This window comes from Lepidochelys kempii, chromosome 7, assembly GCF_965140285.1.
Source record: "Lepidochelys kempii isolate rLepKem1 chromosome 7, rLepKem1.hap1, whole genome shotgun sequence".
Lineage (NCBI taxonomy): Eukaryota > Metazoa > Chordata > Testudines > Cheloniidae > Lepidochelys > Lepidochelys kempii.
Window position 1 is genome coordinate 39671402 of NC_136386.1, and position 21325 is coordinate 39692726.

Consider the following 21325-nt stretch of genomic DNA (forward strand, 5'->3'; position numbering starts at 1 on the left):
ACTAGAATAATGTTAACCAATTAGCTTGCATATGTAAATTACAAACTCCTGATTGGCTATGCATTCAGTAATTTTTCTGAACTAATTTGCAACCAGTAAATTCATAATAATAATGATGATGATAATAATAATAATACATTTTTGTTTCATAGTGTTGTCACTTAAGGATTTCAAAGAGCCTTAGGAGCCTTGGGTGAGATTCCCAACTGCGGAAAATCAGCATAGCTCTATTGACTTCAATGTACTAATCTTTGCATCTTGAGCAAATCTTCAGAGGGTAATGATAGTTTTTGTCCAGCTCCACTTTCTGCCCTCTTTAGTATATTTCCTTATAAATATATTAACCTTATAGCCACAGTGGAGGGTTTTTTCCATTCTTCAGCTTCTTAGTGAACTTGAACAAAATGATAAACATTGTAGGTAAGCTTTCAAAATAAAAATCCCTTTATATAAAACTTACCTGAGTAATATTGGACAGTCCTATCAGATAGGAAACAACGCACACAATAGCAATGAAGATTTCTCTTCGATTGCGTAATAACTTTGGAAATTCATCCACCAAAGCTGTTATGAATCCTTCCACAGTACAGAACTGCAAGTAGAGTTACAGGTTACACACAACACAATGAAGCTGCAGTGTTAGATTTAAAGCAACATTTTCAAAAGCATTCAGTGCTGCCCCCATTGATGTCAATGGAAAATTCAGTAGGTGCAACCATAGGCCGATGCTGAACACTTCTGAAAATCCCTTTTACTGGTTATTAAAATCTATGCAAAAAAATTATCCTTTTGGCACAACTCTTACAAATTACCATATGCTCCATTATGATCAAGTGTTGTTTCTTTTGTGATGGAAGAAGAAGTGCATACAGCCTAAGCAAACAATTGTGCATGTGCTTGATTGGCATTTCTTACATGAAGAACATTAAATATATGCATAAAAGCTTGCCAGACTGGGCACCTCAACTGGAAGGTGAAAAACTCAGGGTTGGATCCTTATTTGGTGTATATCACCGTAGCTCCATTCAGTCAATGGAATAATGCCAATCTACACCAGCTGAGGATCTGAAACCCCATGGGGAAACTTAAGAAAAATTACCAACAGAAAGTTATTTCCATGATGACAACTGAAATCATGCAAGCCTGCTGTATGTGCAGTTACAGTCATTTTTAGAAGTGAAATCATGACTTAGCCAATATTTGCAGTTCTTCTTATAGTGCATGAAATGTTTCATTAATAACTGATGGAGCAGTTAGACAGAAAAAAGAAGAAAGCCTGACAGCCTGTAGACATATCTTGTTTGTAATAATATTAGAGTATCTTCCTCAGCTGTTAAAATAGCCTAGAGACAAGCTCTCTCAAGAATATTTTTGACCCAATTAATTTCACAGTAGTTCCCCAGAGTGAATGTTGTGGTTTATAGTTTTTCAATGAACTCCAGGCTTGACAAAGGAAATAGCAAAAATAAGAATCTTTGGTTTCTTTTCATATCTCTTGGCAAAATGCCTTGCTTTTCTTTTTTGTTTTTTAAACACTTCTTGGCAAGGGCTGCAATCAATCAGTTTGGCTATCAGAAAAACACAGAATTTTGTTCTAATTAATTAAAGACTATTGCAGTACTAGTCATATGTAAGCAGTCCCACAGGTTATGTACCATCAATGCCATATGATTTAGTAATCAAATGGAGAATTGTTGTTTGCAAAGGTCCCTTACGCTGCAACTGTGTGTATGGATCCCTGCATCGATGATGAACCTCAGAATGGCTTTATACAGGACTCTTCATGCTCATGACCAGTGGCAGAATCATGGTCTACAAAGGTATTTTGTAAATTAATGGAATTTATAGAAAATGAAAATACTATCACTCCTTTGGCAATTAAAATATAAACCACCTAGTCCCTTTCTGTGATGGAAATATGTTCTTGAGGCTGTATGAAGTTTTCCAGTCTTTTTAAGCACTCCAAGTCCAGAAAAGATTTTCGCCAAAGTGATTCTTTCGCATCTTGTTTTTCAGTGCGGCAGACTGGCAGAACAGCTAAGCTCTATACTGACTATTCATTCCCAGGTGAAATTCAAGATTAAGGTTAACATGTATAAAGTTCTTCCTGGTTTAAGCCTCAGTATCTCAGAGACCTGCTTCCTTTCCACACGCTACCATGACAACTATGCTAGGCTGTCTCTCTTCTGTTTGTCCCTCAGGTGCCAGAAACAAGGTTTCTCAGTAGTAGCCATTTGCCTCTTGAATTCGCACCTATGGGTTATACTTCCAATCCTGCAATTTACTACATTTAGAATGAGATGCAAGATGGCCTCTTGGTCCATGCCTTCTGCTAGTTGTAGGTTCTCGAGTCTCCTTGCACTTGGTCTACTAGCTAGACTTTTCCAGTTATCAATTTAGCTGTTAAGTCAGGCGCTGCGGGGAGTCATAGCGTATATGATTCCTTTGTCAGGAAATATTTGTTGTGTCTAAACCTTTAAACTGTGTCCAAATATTGCCACAGTGATGGACACCTCAGAAATGTTTATAATCAACAATATAAAATTGTTATTAATTAAGGGGGAGGCCCTTTTGTTTGCAGAGTACACATCCTGCATACTGTACCTACTTTTGTTGCAGCCGCTGACTCTGAGGTTTGGAACTAGCAGTTCCTGTGGAAAGGAAAGTGGCTCAGTACCAGTTGCTGGCCTTCAGAAAATCCCAAACCCTTAGGTCCCCTCCCACAGCTGTCTACCCCATTCCACTAGAAGTGGTCCTGTACTCAATGATAGCTTACAGTGTGAAATGCACAGAAAGAGATACTGTGTGTCATTAGAAAGACAAGGTGAATCACCAATAAAAGATATTTACCTCACTCACCTTGCCTCTCCAATATCCTGGCGCCAACATGGCTACAACAACACTGCATGCTGTGTGTCATGTCATACATATGACAGAAAATAATTAGCCTTCCTTAGTAAGTATTTTAAAAGAATCAACAGTAAGCAACATTACCTGGCTGTCAATTCCAAGCATAAGCAACATGGAGAAGAACAGAATTGCCCACAATGGAGAGATAGGTAACTGTGTCACGGCTTCTGGATAAGCTAAAAATGCCAGTCCAGGACCTGGTAACAGAAACAAGAGATGGGTTATTAATTGTATATCTTTATTTTAGCTTTGATACAATGCAACAGGATGGTCAGGGTATTTGCACTCTATGGTACTTCTGTTTTAGATTTGTTTGCCAGTCTGAAGACTAATGAGGTGCAACTTGGGGTGGGATAGTGAGATCAGGGAAATAATAGAGAGAAAATAGACTCCTCTATAGAGAAAGAAGTAAGTGGTACCTCAGGTTCAAACGTTTTAAATTAGATGTAATTCAAAATGCTGCTCCTAAAAGGCTGCCTTTATGAGTTTCAATACTGCAAATATGCTTGCCTCTCTGGGATAGAATTTGCATCTTCAGTCTCCTTGTGAACTCTCTCTGCCTTGAACCTACACTCAAACAGCTGGTGATAGCTGCAACAGCCAGAACAGTCCTTAGGAAATGTGGAGACACTTCCCCTCTGATGTATGCAGAACAATAGATAAAAGGAATATAAAAGATAGCTCTGATGGAGATGCAGATTCACTTTCCAGTATTAAGAATAGGACCATTTGCTATTTCATGGAATGATTTCTATTGCAATATACATTACTCTAACATAAGAAGTGTCTTCTGACAGTCATCAGGGCCAGATACTTCAGAGAGAATGAACAGAACAGGGCAATTTTGAATGATCCATCCCGTCGTCCAGCACCAGCTTCTGGCAGTTGGAGGTTTAGGGGCACCCGGAGCACAAGGTTGCATTCCTGGCCATGTGGGTAATAGCCACTGATGGACCTATCCTATATGAATTTATCTAATTATTGTTTGAACTCAGTTCACAACATCCCCTGGCAACGAGTTTCACAGGATGACTTCGCACTATGTGAATAAGTACTTCCTTTTGTTAGTTTTAAACCTTCTGCCTATTAATTTTATCTAGTGATGACTAGTTCTTGTGTTATATGAAGGGGTAAGTAGCATTTTCCTATTCACTTTCTCCAAACCATTCATGATTTTATCAACCTCTACCATATTCCCTCTTAAACATCGCTTTTCTAAGATGAATAGTCTGAGTCTTTTTAATCTTTCCTCATGTGGAAGGTGCTCCATGCCCCTTATCATTTTCTTTGACCTTCTCTGTACCTTTTCCAATTCTAATATATCTTTTTTGAGAGGAAGCAACCAGAACTGCACACTGTATTCAAGGTGTGGGCATACATTGGATTTATATAGTGGCATTAAGATATTTTCTGTTTTATTATCTATTCCTTTCCTAATGGTTCCGAACATTCTGCTCGCTTTTTTGACTGCTGCTGTACATTGAGCAGATGTATTCAGGGAACTATCCACGATCACTCAAAGATCTTCTTGAGTGGTAACAGCTAATTTAGAACCCACAATTTTGTATTTGTAGTTGTGATAATTGTTTCCAATGTGCATTACTTTGCATTTTTCAGCATTGAATTTCAGCTGCTCTTTTGTTGCCCAGTCACCTAGTTTAGGGAGATCCTTCTGTAATGTTTCACTTTCAGCTTTGGACTTAACTATCTTGAGTAATTTTGTGTCAACTGCAAATTTTGCCACGTCACTGTTCACTCCTTTGTCCAGATCATTTATGAATACGTAGAACAGCACTGGTCCCAGTATGCTTGGTCTTTTTACTATGAAACACAAGAAGTGGAAGGTGACGGGGGAAATGACCCTTATTAAAAAAGGAAAGAGTGTGTTTTTGTTGTCTCAGCACATTGGGAACTAGCTGTTCATAGGCTGATGGAGAAACTCATAGTAGTCTAAAGTAATCATAGAAATAAAATTGGAGTGCCTCTTCCTCAAGTGGACATCCTAGTTATTAACTGTAAATTCAATATAATCCTTATTCAGTTTTCACAGAAAATAACTACATTTGTGATAACTGGCAGGGACATACTGTAGCTTTTCGAACAGCGAAGCAGCAAACATTAGATATCTGAATGTTATCATCTTCCAAGATGCTTACCTTCCAATGTCCTCATTGCATATACTTCGACCTTTGCTGATCAGCATTATTAAATATGATTGGAATGCCTCCCACATGGCAAAAATCCCAGAAAGAGAAATATGCCCTTGCTTTTGCTGTGTTCATGTGCATCAATCAAACACAAAGCAAAGGTTGTGATGGTAGTGTCTTTAAAACTCTCACTTCATACTACTTTTTACAAAATGAAACTGGAGCATTTAGAGAAAATGATGTCAGGAATAAATATATCAAGACTCAAAGAGCAAATATTTCAGATGGCAATTTGCAACCCCGTCAAAAAAGATGTGATGAATTATCAAGCCTACATGTTTAAAAAGAATATTAGAGGTGGGCCCAACCCAATACAGCAGATCTGAATTGCTCCATAATTTTGGGTTGTGGATTCTGAACTAGGATCTGCATCCACATTTGGGGGTTGGTTCCTATCTCTGGACCAGACCAAAAATCCCAGCTTGAACTAATGCGCTTATAATTACTGTGTATGAAATCCACATGTGGACCCAAGCTCCTTTCTAATAATGATGATGCTCTATACCTAACAAAAGGGAGCAAATATTATTCATAGCTTAATCCAAATCACAGTCTGATTATATATATAAAGGAGGATATGAACCACATTTTTTCCAGTGTTGCTTCATGAGTTGAGGAGCAAAACAGAGTCTGCTTCCAAAATCAAATCCCAGCAGGAACATGGAACTGCCAAACCAGATCTGGCTATTGCACAGCATCTGTAGTGTAATTGTCAAATGAAATATACATAATATTCCAAAAGCCAGAGCCATAGCAAATATCATAAGATGCCTTTCCCAATTTATGTAGCCTATCTCCTGTTCGTAAAATCTAAGGAATGCCATCTGGCTGGTATTTTTCATTACTATTTGCATATTCTATTATACCAACAACACTGAGAGAAGTAGCATTACAGCACTATACAAACCACAGAGTCATGTGCTCTCTGATTCTACAGAAAGGCTCTTTACAAGAGCAGCTGCTGATAATATTGACTAAAATCGAAGTCCAAAGACAGCCATATCATAGTTTCATGATACTGCATATTACTTTTTTAGAATCAAGGAGATGTGAAGCTCTGAATATGTGGAAGAAATTTTTTTGACAAATAATACATGGTACCTGTTTTGGATTTTAAGGACTATATCAACATTAGAAGAGTTTACTTCAAGATTAGAAACCAACACAGCTCTCTGAACTAGTTCACTTCTGCCTTAACTCTCTCTCCACTGTCCATACATCACTGGGTAAAGTAGTATTTTGGACCAAAAAAAAAAAAACCCAAACATAATTATGACACAAAACAAACATTACTAGCCCAGTCATAATCTCTTAGCAGATTAACTGTGATTTACTTAACATAGAGTCCTTTCTTTGTAAACTGGGCTGAAAGGGGGGGGGGGGGGAGGGGGCTAAATACAGGAAGGTCATTTAATAATTTCCCTGTAAGTGTACTGCTGTCATAACTACTCTGTAATTGTGGGTCACTCTGGTATTTGCCTGATATTTTAAAAATGTAAGAACCAAACTGTAAAGAGAGAATGACCCACTCTGAAACATTCTTGCTGTTTCTGTTTCCTTTCTGCTCATCTCACATCGTAAGGAAGAGCCCACGAGATTTTGCCAAGAGTTGCTAAGTGCACCTGTAAGAATACATATAGTAGCAGATGCACACTCCTATTTTTCAGCATGAAGCAGCTACAGCTGTTAGTTTATCAATCAAAACTTACTTTAATAAGTTAAAGTGACTAATTATCCTATATAATAAAATTGATGTAATATATATATTGGACATATATGCATATTTGAGTCTACTGAACAAAAAGAATGGGCGAGCAGAAGTCAAAGAACATCATTGCTATTAGAGTTGTGCTCGTCTGGCTGCTTTTGCTTCCTAAAGGTATGAGAGAGCATTTTTGGTTTTAAGTCCTATGGATGTGTAACTTCCAAGTTTTGCTTTGAGATTGTTTGAATTCTTGAACCCATGTCTGTCAAAGCAAAGATCTCAGAAAGTGCACACACACACAAAGGTGAATACTGTAGTCAATTTTAACAGCTGCAGCTACTCAATGAACTGCTTCACTATTTTTTTTAAACCTTCAAGAACCTGACAATTTCAAAGCAAAATTCACTTGATTTTGAGTCAAAACTATGGAAAAACTGACTCATGCAGTTTCAGTACAAACCCATGAACTGACCCAGGTTTATTCCATAGAGCATCCAAGTCCACTTGAAACTGACAACTACATTCTTACGATCCTCAAAGAGCCTCTGAATTAACAGGGAGCTTGTGTGGCAAATTACTTATTACAAGAAAATTATTATTGAACTGGTGTTACGGCATACGCTCAGTACCACCTCTGAAGATACTACAGTTTGGACTAGGAGTGTGTGAATTGCAGTGTGCACCAAAATGCTGCAGAGTGTGAATGCTGTGAACATGAACTGTTTGAAGAGGAGTATGCTAATGCGAACTAGGAACCTTACAGTCACACCTGCAGTCTCCACATGCGGGAGTTAAAGTGCAGAGCTTTGTTGGACATGGCTTTTCACACCCCCATATTCCAAACTGTGGGGCACAGCAGACAAGCCCGAGGACTGCTCTTATTTTGCACTCGCAGTTTCTCTTTTCTATATCTCTGCATCAGAGATTTTTTCACACACACACACACACACTCACTAACCTCAAGCCAACCAAGTTTCATGAGGTTCCAGGTTTCCTTTCAAACATTTCACAGATATCTGAACAGTATGAGACAAAGCTGGTATTTCTGTTTAAAATAATTCAGTGCATATTAATTAGTATCCCCCCCAAAATAAAAAAATAAATAAAAAGCTAGATAGTAAACCATTTAACTTTGTATTAAAGTTTGATTTAGAAATGGTTTATAATGGGTTAATAAATGACTAATAGATTTTCTGAGCATGTTACAGACATGAATACTTTGTGTTACAGATCGCTATAAGCACATCAATAGAAGGTGTTAGTAATAAGCCATCTATTGACCTATTGGACTGTATGATGACGGATTAGCAATGTATTAAAACATCTATTAACCCTTTGTAAACTATAAATGGAAGTTGACTGCACAGCTTAACACATTAAACTCTCTTACATTTCCTTGACTGTAGAAATGGTAGCCATTTGAACAAAGCCTGGAAATTCAGCTGGCTATCATTTCCTGCTTCAATATTCTATATGTAATATCCATGCCAAATGGATCTGATCAGTGTTTTTCTTATCCCTCGTCTATAAAACCATTCTGTGATATTCCCAGAAGGGACAATTATAGGTGGAATAATCAGAACAGAAACAGTCTTCTCCTGTTATATTGTCTGAACTTCCTGCTGACACACCAACCCAGCCTCCTTTCAGGCTGCACTTAATAGAGTCATTGTTAGCTAGCAGCGGGAGTGCAGGAAAAGGATTATTGTGGACATCTTCGAACTCAGAGTCTGGTCTTCAGGTGCACTGAAAGCTGGTGTCTAACTTCACTCCTAAAACCCAGGTCTCTGGCATGGTAGCACCATGCACTGCTTCTGGACCACTCTGATAGCTATTACCAGAGTCCCAGAGCACATCTGCATAAATCAAGTCATGCTCTGCCAATTTGTCTTCAGCACATTATTAGCATTTTGATATAAACCATTACCTCAGTGAGCAAATTTTACAGTTTTCTCTACTATTTGTAAATGGTAACTTTAAACTAGGATGTTTCAAGTAATGGTCCAATAGGCTTAGTGAGAACAAGCAAAAATTCACATGGATTTTAGTGTGCAAAGGAGTTTCTCTTGCTATACCAAGCAGAAGGAAAGATATATTAACACTACGTGTGTGTGTCAGAGCTATGTTCATGTATTTAAAGATGACTTAGAAGATACTTCAAAGGGCTTCTCATAAAATGAGCTCTATGGACCCATGGTGTCAAATACAGTTATGGGGAGAGTTAAGGTCACTGGGCTCTGGATTTTTCTCCCCCTGGAACACCAAGTCCAATATCATGGTAAGTTCCAGTCCAAGACCATTTCTGTTGCCAGAATTACATGAACAGCAGTAAAGTCATTTTTCAGAGTAGCAGCCATGTTAGTCTGTATCCGCAAAAAGAAAAGGAGGACTTGTGGCACCTTAGAGACTAACAAATTTATTTTGAGCATAAGCTTTCGTGAGCTACAGCTCACTTCATCAGATGCAAATCATTGCAATCCTATAATGACAAGGATGTGAAGACCAGATGACCATCTTCAGTTTCTAAGATTCTCTGGAAGGATACGGAAATAATACTGTGTTTGAAGAATTATCGAAAAAAGACATTTACAAACTTTAAAATTCCACCAATTGACATAAAGGCCTAAAGGTCAGCAAACCTAAATTACAATGTAAAAGAGATTGCAAGACAATACGTTGTTTTAGGATAGCTAAAAATCTAAGGAAAGTGCATTTTATATAAGTATTTATTTACTAGCTTGCTATGGACAAGCTAGGGTAATTACAATTAAGTTATTAAAGTAAATCCATATTTAGAGACCTAAATAAAATTGGCCTGTTTTTTAAATGCACTTAGGAACTGCAGCTACCACTGAAATGAATGACAGCAGCCGGTGCTGAGCACCTGTGAATAATCAAGCTATTTATTTAGGCCTGGATTCACAAAGGGACTTTAAGCATTGCAATGCTCAGTGTCACAATTTTTAGGTGTCTAGAAAACACAGGAACAACACTGCAATTCACAAAGCCTGAGTTAGACACCTAGGCTCCCTATACAATACATTGGGGGAGAGACATTTAAGCATGGTAGGTGGGTAACTACCTAAGTTAGCCAGTGGGAGATGCTGATGACAGGGGTATGTCTTAAGCCCTGCCCCCCTCATGGAGATCATAGAATCATAGAATCATAGAATATCAGGGTTGGAAGGGACCCCTGAAGGTCATCTAGTCCAACCCCCTGCTCGAAGCAGGACCAATTCCCAGTTAAATAAGTGCCAAGAAGCACTTATCTCTGTTTGCAATCCATGAACTCCTCCCCTGGAGTCAGGTGGCTTAGGCCTGTAAGCAGTTTCTTGTGAAAGTGGGTCAGGTCCCTGCCACGCTCCACAGAGAACAGCCAGAGGAGGTGGGGGTGATGCTGCCCATCTTAGAACCTTTAGTATAGTATTAATAGGACTCACCTGAGATTTGGGAGACTAAAGTTGAGTTCTCTCCACTACCTGAGGGGGAGAAAGGATTTGAACAGAGGTCTCCCACACCCCTAACAGAATGTTCTAACCACTGAGCCATGGGGATCTTCTGATGGAAAGTCATTGGAGTTGCGGGGACTGGATCCTGGGTCTTCCAAGGTGGGTGACCCAACCACCAGGCTTCACAGTGATGCTCACACACTCTCTAGCCCAAGGACAATTTAATTATTTATCCACAGTGGAACAGCTTCAACAGGAGAGTTTGAGAGAGCCCCTCCTAGCACAATGGGTAGAGCACTCACCTGAGAAAAAGACCCCTGTTCAAATCCTCTTGCCTCCTCAGACAGGGGAGAATTAAACCTGAGTCTCCCACATCCCAAGGCAGTGCTCTAACCACTGGGATAACAGTTATAAGCAGGATATGGCCACCACTACCTCTGGCCTGATTTTGAACAGGACCCGATCCAGTAGGTGGTGACTGAGCGTGAGTATTGGATCAGGCCCTGCACATGAGCGAGGCGGACAAATGCCTGTCTTCCCCTGCTCTGTGGATTGCTCTGGGACTTAGGCATGAGACAGACGACTGGGTGCCTAGAGTGAGGCAGCAGTGCAGTTGCCCAAACACAGGAAGGAAGTCTTACTGCAAACACATAGGCACCAAGTGAGTTTAGAGATCTATACTGTTCATGGCAGCCTAGCAGGACTTTTGTGGACCACAGTGGAGCCTAAAATGTGGACTTGAGTGCCTACAGACCTTTGTGCTCTGAGCCTGAGGTGCCTTAGAATGCATTTAGGAGCCTAATGTTTGGCACCCAGGTTTGGAATCGTTGGCAACTGTTCACAGGCGCCACTGGAAAACTTTACTCAGTCACATAGAAATCAAGTGCACAACTCAAGAAGGTTATTTCTCACACCACTGACTTTCACAGCCATCACATGGGAACTTTACATGTCCTTACAGGTTTCTGGCTTATTCCTCTGTACTTATATTCTGCTTAAGACAGTTAATGTTCTTGGGATTCAAGTTCTATTCATTAGAAGACCAGAAGGTATTTATAATTGGGTTATTCATAATAACATGGTAAGACATACTACTCTGGTGTCCCTCAACCAGTGACTTATAGTTATCAGCATGTTCCTCCTTGAGGTTACAGTTACTGTTTATCTGTATGGATATCTGGCATGGCAACTGAGTCATGGCAAGCATCAGCTCTAGTAAGCTAAGCTTTTTCACTTGAGGTCAAGTCAGTGAATTTCAAGCAAAATACAACAGATTCCTGCTAACCAGGATTCCCAGCTTATTATCCTAATAAAACAACTGTCCGGATAAGGGGCCCAATCCTGTTCCCACTGCTAATAGAAGTTTTGCCATTGACTTGGAGAGGCACAGGGTCGTGTCCCTAGAAAATAAGTCAGTAAGGAAAAACTAATGCTGGATTGGAAAGTCTGACAATAAAATAATGAATGAATGAGTAAAAACAGACAAATGGAACTGATTGTCACTGCATTTTCATCTGTATTTATTCTACTTTGGGAACCACCTCAGCAAAGGGTTGTTGCTCAGATTTTCACACCTGTTTAACACCCAGTTAAGCACCAGACTGCCTGAACGTGTCCCCATTTGTTAATACTGTCTCCTGTAAGTAGCAGTCCCTGTCATCCATTCTCCTTAGCACAAGCTGAATCCCTAGTAGGTGCCCTAAGAGCTGGGTTTGCTAGTAAGCGACTCAGTTAGGCAGTCATCCCATTCAATGTTAACTGCTTTAGGGGCCTATACTGGACTGGACTGCCTTGAGAGACTTGAAACAATTCATATTCATCTCTCTCTCTCTGTATAAGGTGCAACTGAGTTAACAAGGAGCTGAAGGGCCTAATGGGGAAATATTAAATATGTTGATAATCATTTGTGATCAAAAATTTGTCAATAATCAGTAACAAATTAATAAATAACCAATAATCAATAGAATTTTTCATTGCAATTACAAGTTCAATGAGTAACATTCCCTCAAGTTCAGATTTGTTCAACAACAACTGACTTTGATTAATACATCCAATGAAAGCTGACTTATCCCAACAGTTAGTAAGACAGCACATGCACAGAGAGGCACATAATTAATAAAAGCTATGGAAGAACATCCCTGTAGTTTTTCATACAGAATCATAGAATATTAGGGTTGGAAGAGACCTCAGGAGGTCATCTAGTCCAATCCCCTGCTCAAAGCAGGACCAACACCAACTAAATCATCCCAGCCAGGGCTTTGTCACGCCAGGCCTTAAAAACCTCAAAGGATGGAGATTCCACCACCTCCCTAGGTAGGCCATTCCAGTGCTTCACCACCCCCCTAGTGAAACAGTGTTTCCTAATATCCAAACTAGACCTCCCCCACTGAAGCTTGAGACCATTGCTTCTTGTTCTGTCATTTGCCACCAGTGAGAACAACCTAGCTCCATCCTCTTTGGAACTCCCCTTCAGGTAGTTGAAGGCTGCTGTCAAATCCCCCCTCACTCTTCTCTTCTGCATACTAAATAACCCCAGTTCCCTCAGCCTCCCCTCATAAGTCATGTGCCCCAGCCTCCTAATAATTTTCACTGCCCTCCGTTGACTCTCTCCAATTTGTCCAAATCCCTTCTGTAGTGGGAGGTGGGGCGCAAAACTGGATGCAATACTCCAGGTGTGGCCTCACCAGTGCCGAATAGAGGGGAATAATCATTTCCCTCGATCCGCTGGCAATGCTCCTACTAATGCAGCCCAATATGCCGTTAGCCTTCCTGGCAACAAGGGGTCACTGCTGACTCATATCCAGCTTCTCATCCACTGTAATCGCCAGGTCCTTTTCTGCAGCATTGCTGCTTAGCCAGTCAGTCCCCAGCCTGTAGCAGTGCATGGGATTCTTCCTTCCTAAGTGCACAACTATGCACTTGTCCTTGTTGAATCTCATCAGATTTCTTTTGGCCCAATCCTCCAATTTGTCTAGGTCACTCTGGACCCTATCCCTACCCTCAAGCTTATCTACCTCTCCCCCCAGTTTATTGTCATCTGCAAACTTGCTGAGGGTGCAATTAATCCCATCATCCAGATCATTAATAAAGATGAAGAAAACCAGCCCCAGGATCAACCACTGGGACATTCCGCTTGATACTGGTGCCAACTAGACATCGAGCTCTTGATCACTACCCGTTGAGCCTGACAATTGAGCCAGCTTTCTATCCACCTTATAGTCCATTCATCCAATCCATACTTGTTTAACTTGCTGGCAAGAATACTGTGGGACACTATCAAAAGCTTTGCTAAAGTCAAGATATATCACATCCACTGCTTTCCCCATATCCACAGAGCCAGTTATCTCATCATAGACGGTAATCAGGTTGGTCAGGCATGACTTGTCCTTGGTGAATCCATGTTGACTGTTCTTGATCACCTTCCTCTCCTCCAAGTGCTTCAAAATGGATTCCTTGAGGACCTGCTCCATGATTTTGCTGAGGACTGAAGTGAGGCTGACCGGTCTTTCTTCCCTTTTTAAAATATGGGCATTATATTTTCCTTTTTCCAATCATCCGGGACCTCCCCCAATCGCCACAAATTTTTAGAGATAATGGCCAATGGCTCTGCAATCACATCAGCCAACTTCCTCAGCACCCTTGCATTCATTAGCTCTGGACCAGCTTTTCTAAATAGTCCTTAACTGGTTCTTTCACCACTGAGGGCTGCTCACCTCCTCCCCATACTGTGTTGCCCGGTGCAGCAGTCTGGGAGCTGACCTTGTCTGTGAAGACCAAGGCAAAAAAAGCATTGAGTACTTCAGCTTTTTCCACATCATGTGTCACTAGGTTGCCTCCCCCATTCAGTAAGGGTCCCATACTTTCCCTGACCTTCTTCTTGTTGCTAACATACCTGTCAAAACCCTTCTTGTTACCCTTCACATCCCTTGCTAGCTGCAACTCCAATCGTTCCTTGGCCTTCCTGCTTACACCACTGCATGCTTGAGCAATATTTTTATACTCCTCCCTAGTCATTTGTCCATATTTCCACATATTGTAAGCTTCCTTTTTGAGTTTAAGCTCACCGAAGATTTCACTGTTAAGCCAAGTTGGTCGCCTCCCATATTTGCTATTCTTTCTGCACATCAGGATGGTTTGTTCCTGCACCCTCAATAAGGCTTCTTTAAAATACAGCCAGCTCTCCTGGACTCCTTTCCCTCTCATGTTAGCCTCCTTGGGGATCCTGCCCATCAGTTCCCTAAGAGAGTCAAAGTCTGCTTTTCTGAAGTTCGGGGTCTGTATTTTGCTACTCTCCTTTCTTCCTTTTGTGAGGAACCTGAACTCAACCATCTCATCGTCACTGCTCCCTAGGTTGCCACCCACTTCTACTTCTCCTACCAATTCTTCCTGGTTGTAAGCAGCAGGTCAAGAGGAGCATGGCCCCTAGTTGGTTCCTCCAGCATTTGTACCAGGAAGTTGTCCCCAGCACTCTCCAAAAACTTCCTGGATTGTCTGTGCATTGCTGTATTGCTCTCCCAGCAGATGTCAGGGTGATTGAAGTCCCCCATTAGAACCAGGGCCTGTGATCTGGAAACTTCAGTTAGTTGTCCAAAGAAAGCCTCGTCTACCTCATCCTTCTGAAACGGTGGTCTATAGCACACGCCCACCATGACATCACTCTTGTTGTACTCGCCTCTAAACTTAACCCAAAGACTCTCAACAAGCTTTTCTCCAGTTTCATACTGGAGCTCTGAGCAATCATACCGCTCTCTTACATAGAATGCAACTCCTCCACTTTTCCTCCCATATCTGTCCTTCCTGAACAGTTTATATCCACAGCACACGTCCAGTCTGAAGGATGGTCTTTCTTCCTAATAATTTCTTGGGAGTAATTATATCCTTGTTGCCCTTCATTCTTTATTATTCTGGCCAGGGCCATTGTTAGGCATATGCAGCATACGCCACTGCTAGGGCACCCAAAAATTTAGGGCACCCTTGGGTCTTAGTGTCCACCCACCCACCTGTTCCTATCCCTGTTCTGACCCTTCCTGCAGGCTCCCAACACAGCTGGCTGCTGCAGCCTGTTGAGTCTTCCTCCAGAGGGGATCTAGTACTTAAAAGGGAAAAAGCCTTCCAGCCTGCAAGACCTATTAGCACAACATTGAAAGTTTTCAGAGGAACAGCCGTGTTAGTCTGTATTCGCAAAAAGAAAAGGAGTACTTGTGGCACCTTAGAGACTAACCAATTTATTTGAGCATGAGCTTTCCTGAGCTACATTGAAAGTGTTAAAGGGCCATTCAAGTGGTAATGAAGCCCTTTAGCGGGCATTTGCCAACCCCCAGGTAGATACTGTCAGTTTCTTAATTTACTGACAAAAACAGTTGTGCATTACTGCAATATTTACTTTACTCAGAACATGTTAGTCTACAGGACCTTCGTTTAAAATTTGCTTTAAAAATATTTCATTAGTGTGTTGCTGAAGATTATAAAATCACATCTGTAAAAAATCCTTGCATAGATGTTTAGATGCCCAATCTAAGTATTCATCTTTAGCCTTAAATGCTTGGACCGTCAGACATAGTTTTTAAAATAAATCCTTTAAAAGACCACCCTTATCTAAAATACACATAGGAGCCCGGGTTGCCGTCGGGCATAGGGGCACCGGTTTAATAATACTGCATAGGGCACCATAAATCCTAAGGATGACCCTGATTCTGGCCCCTGATGATTGCCTCTTTTGGTACACACAGGTTGTGCAAATGTTTGGAACAAAAATGGTGAAACCAGCCTGATTTTGTTGGAAACTCAAAGTAGGATTGTGGAAAACTTTCTCAATATCACAAGTTTTCTGAGTGAACCTGAGATGATTCGTGGTTTAGCTCCAAACCAGGTGGAAACATGAATATTTCAACTAATCTTCACTTTTATTTTTAGTTCATTGAAATAAACTAAGCAAAATCTCAAAGGTATTTCCAAAGTTCCCTGTTCCATTGCAACTTTCCAACTGTCTCAACACCTGCTAGTTAGTCCTTTCATATGGCCTTTACTGGATAATGTAATCCGTTATAAATCTTGGTGTTAGTACATTGTAAAATTACATTTCAAAATAGGTTAAGGGTTACTACACAATGAAATTCCATTCTTCATTAATAACATCAGCCACACTATCAGAGGCTCGTTCACCTGCACATCCACCAATGTGATATATGCCATCATGTGCCAGCAATGCCCCTCTGCCATATACATTGGTCAAACTGGACAGTCTCTACGTAAAAGAATAAATGGACACAAATCAGATGTCAAGAATTATAACATTCATAAACCAGTCGGAGAACACTTCAATCTCTCTGGTCACGCAATCACAGACATGAAGGTCGCTATCTTAAAACAAAAAAACTTCAAATCCAGACTCCAGCGAGAAACTGCTGAATTGGAATTCATTTGCAAATTGGATACTATTAATTTAGGCTTAAATAGAGACTGGGAGTGGCTAAGTCATTATGCAAGGTAGCCTGTTTCCTCTTGTTTTTTCCTACCCCCCCCCCCCAGATGTTCTGGTTTAACTTGGATTTAAAGTTGAAGAGTGGTCAGTTTGGATGAACTATTACCAGCAGGAGAGTGAGTTTGTGTGTGTATGGGGGTGGGGGGGATGTGAGAAAACCTGGATTTGTGCAGGAAATAGCCCAACTTGATTGTCATGCACATTGTGTAAAGAGTTGTCACTTTGGATGGGCTATCACCAGCAGGAGAGTGAATTTGTGTGGGGGGGTGGAGGGTGAGAAAACCTGGATTTGTGCTAGAAATGGCCCACCTGATGATCACTTTAGATAAGCTATTACCAGCAGGACAGTGGGGTGGGAGTAGGTATTGTTTCATATTCTCTGTGTATATATAAAGCCTGCTGCAGTTTCCACGATATGCATCTGAGGAAGTGAGCTGTAGCTCACGAAAGCTTATGCTCTAATAAATTGGTTAGTCTCTAAGGTGCCACAAGTCCTCCTTTTCATTCTTCATTAGACATCTTTATCTTAACTGCAAAGCAGCATGGGAGTCTTGCGCTCCAGCAAGCCCTATAATCTTTCTTGGACTATCTTAAATGTGAACAAATAATTAAATGGAATTATTGGATAAAATATATATTGCTGCAAACAGACTAATGGATGCCACTGAATTGCTTAAAGAAATAGGTTGCCTACCTGATGCTGCAACATCTTCAAGAGGCCTCTTTGTGACATTAGCCATGAATCCAACAATAGAGAAGATGACAAAGCCAGCAAACATACTTGTGCATGAATTTATGCAGCACACTATGATGGAATCCCTGAAACAAAGAAAGAGGTACATTAGACTAATAAACAAAGTAATATTGATTACCTTCCAGGATTTCTATTATCCTCATTGAGAGATGGTCTTATGGTTAAGGCACTTGACTGGGGACTCAGCACTTCTGGATTCAGTTTTTTGACATACTTTCTCTGTGACCTTGGACAAGTCACATAATTTCTCTGGGTCTCAATTCCCTATTAGTAAAATGGGGATATTACTACTTTGGTCTTTTCTATTTAGATTCTTTGATCTTAGGACCCAGAAATGTTTCTTGCTACGTATTTGTACAGCCCCCAGCACAGTAAGGCCCTGATCTCAGTAGGGATGTCTAAGTCCTACTATAATACATATAACAATACATTTACCTGTAAACATTGTTGTGGAAAGGGTTGTAACTTCCAAGAGCAATCAGTGAACCAAGACCCAAACCATAGGAGAAAAAAATCTGAGTGGCAGCATCGAGCCAGACCTAATTGGAGAAAGCAAATTTTTTTACTATGTGTAGATGTACACTTTGGTGGCTGCTTAGGTACTTTGTTAATGGTGAGCAATTAGCATGGAACTTTGGTTTACAAGGATTAAATGTTTACCTCAGAATCAGAAAGCTTACTGAAGTTAGGAGTGATATAGAATAAAATGCCTTCCTTTGCCCCAGGCAGTGTCACTCCACGGAAGAACAGGATTACCAGCATGATGTATGGATAAGTAGCAGAGAAATATACCACCTAATAGAAAGAAACAAGGAATTGTAAGCATGGAGTTAGAATGGGCTCTTTGCATTAACTTTCAGTAGCTTTAGCTATTTGCTTCACAAAAATACAGTGATAGGAACCCAGATTTGTTTTTCAATCTGCAATACTAGGCAAGGGTCAAATTTGGTGGGGAAGTGACGGTATACTGCTCTTTATTCCCATACACCAGGTCCAGAATCCTCTACTTACCAAATGTAAATAACATCCCCCTCCAACTGCTCTGCCACCTGCTCTTAGGGCCAGAGGCTGGGGAGAGGTCAGGGTTGCCCCTGAGGCACTGGTTCACACTGCTCTTGTCCTCATTGCTGGCAGTGTGAGCACCAGCACTGTCATGCAGAGCTCTGCCTGGAGGAGAGCACCATATGCCTCTGTTCTTCCCATCCCGTGAGCTCTATCCCTACATCAGGCAGAGGGGAGAGGTGGAAGACATTTGTTGGTGACAGAATTGCCCTGCAGTGGATCTTGACACCATCTGGCTTCCAAAAGCCCTGGGATAGATTGTTGGGAAGACAGGCCACAAAAATGGATTAGCTGCCTCCTTGGAAAGTATGAAAGGAGGAGGAGAAGGGAAATTCTGGATTGCAGCCATTTTCTTTGAACAAGCTAAATCCAACTATCAGCTTAACCTGAAAGTGGAGCATGGCTCTTACTGACCAGTAAGAAGGCCTTCAGTTGGCCACATCAAAGTTTATGTGCGAAGTTCACTTAAGTGCAGTATGGTAACATCACTAGAGTGGAGTCTGAATCTGACAACTATACTATGGCTATGTCTTCACTACCGCTGGATCAATGCACCAGGGGTTGATTTAGCAGGTCTAGCGAACACCCGCTAAATTGATGGCAGAGCGCTCTCCAGTCAACCCCGGTACTCCATCTAGAACAAGAAGAGTAAGGTAAGTCAATGGGAGAGTGTCTCCCGTTGACCCAGCGCTGTGTAGACACTGCAGTAAGTCAACCTAAGCTACGTCGACCTAGGTTGACTTACCACAGTAGCGTAGACATAGCCTTAGTTCTCTCTTCAGATAAGTGACAAATCGTCTGCATGTTGTCATCAGTCTATATGAAGGGAGCAGACATACACTTAGCAGTCACTAAATTGGCTCCTTTCAGTTATGTGTATTTTGCTGCCTAATGATAGTGTTTTATATCTTGTTGGTGTGCCAAATCCTGGTCCCCTGCAATGTCCAATGTGGGGACTGATGGTGTAGAATCCTGCACCCCAACCCAGCAGTAGGCTGCAGCTGCTCCTACAGACAATGAGCTGCAGCAGCACATACCTCCATGGCATTTCTTCCCAGGACTTGCTAATTTGGGGAGATGTTTTTTAGTCACAGAAGAGGTAGTGGGCACAACATAAGAACACGGTGAAGCCCAAGGGTCTATGTTAAATGCTGTTCCCAGTCCCAGGTCATCCCCAGGGAAGTAGGGAGGGAGTAGTCCTTACCTTCCCTGAAGCGCAATGACAGCAATTTTGACTGGCCCCAGCAAGGGCTGTGCAAGGGGGAAAGGCTCTTTGTACCTCTTCCAACCCAGCGTGCAGCTGCATAAAGGCCAGGCCTCAGAATTATACTGTAGCTACATTTCAAATTCATGTAGTTAATGTACAGTGAATGTAGTTTTTGGTAAATACACTGAAATTATATTACTATCACCAGCGGATATTCATAGTATAGGTACATAGTAATGAGAATACAGGAGTGTTGGAAAGTGTAAGTCCTTGTGGCAGAGTTAAGGTTTAACATAAGGCCTTAATTGTCTAGTATGGGATTTATAGGTATTAATGGTCACAGAAGACCCTGAATGAGAATTTCAAAACTGTTGCATGTTTCAGGGGGTTTTTTTTTGCCTGATTCTCATGTATTCTAAGGCTGTTTTAGCTTGCCCTGGCAGGCTAAAGGGGCCTCAAACTGGATGTTACCAACCTGCTCCCCTTTAAACTGCCATTGTGGTGCAAGGAAGCCTTAGGGTAGCTAAGAATCAAGTCCTTAAACTATAACCTCCCCCCCACACACACACACACAGCTGCTTCATTAAGCAGGCACTTACTTGTTGATCCAAAGTATGAAGTTGTGAATTTCTTCTTATGCACAGGATTTTATGCAAAGTACAGGTGACAGGTACAGGTAGATTACTAAACATATTGGGCCAGATTCACCAACTGTGGTGCAGGGAGGTGTACATCACATCTACATCCATTTTACATGGTTTTAAATTGACGCATTTTTCGTGAAGCTTTCCATTATTTTTGTATGGACATTTTTAGTCATTGTTTGCAGTGTTGTAGCTGTGTTGGTTCCAGGAGATGAGTGGGCAACTGCCCACTTCATTTTAAGTGGAGTTCTACAACGTGTGTGAACTCTTATGCTGAACAGTCTGTCCCATTTTGTATTTAGCTGGGACACTCTAATTGCCTTCTCCAGAGCTGAGGAAGAGCTCTGTGAAGCTTGAAAGCTTGCCCCTTTCACCAATAGAGGTTGATGCTACAAAAGACATTCCCTCACCCATCTGGTGTCTCTCTCTCATTGTTAGTAATTATCAAGTAATTTTTGAATAATTATCAAAACCCTTCATACCCTGTTACAAAGAGATCCAAGGGTGAAAAAATAGAAGATTTTATACTTTATAGTAACGCAGCATTCAATATCTCAGAGGGATTTTCCAGCAAGTGGGCTGTCACTAGTACATCTTACCTTATGAATTTTCAGAATACTTGGTTGAGCAAACTAGGCACAGTTTCAGTGTAAGAGCGTGTACAACAGTTCTAAATCTTACCTTTCCTGTCCAGCCTACCCCCTTCCAGATGCAAAAATACACTAGAATCCAGGCAATTGCCAGTGTAATCGCTAATGGCCATCGGATTTGCCCTGGCTTTTCCAGTCCATCTGTCATTTGGTGCATGTTGCGTCTAGAATCAGCAAAAAGAATGGTGCATTTGACAACTGCTTATTCCAAAGTGAGTATGTATATGTATTATAACAAGCTGAACTATGCATATGC

The 21325-nt window shown here is 41.1% G+C and overlaps 1 protein-coding gene across 6 annotated transcripts in view; it reads right to left on the minus strand.

Moving 5' to 3' along the window:
* Positions 1–21325, minus strand: part of SLC6A1 (solute carrier family 6 member 1) — a 109995-nt gene that overhangs the window by 16648 nt on the left and 72022 nt on the right. For all 6 annotated transcript variants that reach the window (XM_073352311.2, XM_073352314.2, XM_073352309.2 and 3 more), the window contains 6 exons: positions 21101–21233; positions 18167–18301; positions 17942–18045; positions 17447–17571; positions 2995–3107; positions 461–592 (listed from right to left, as the gene is read on the minus strand). In XM_073352311.2, the coding sequence (XP_073208412.1) occupies positions 461–592; positions 2995–3107; positions 17447–17571; positions 17942–18045; positions 18167–18301; positions 21101–21233 (742 nt within the window). The remainder of the gene's footprint in view (positions 1–460; positions 593–2994; positions 3108–17446; positions 17572–17941; positions 18046–18166; positions 18302–21100; positions 21234–21325) is intronic.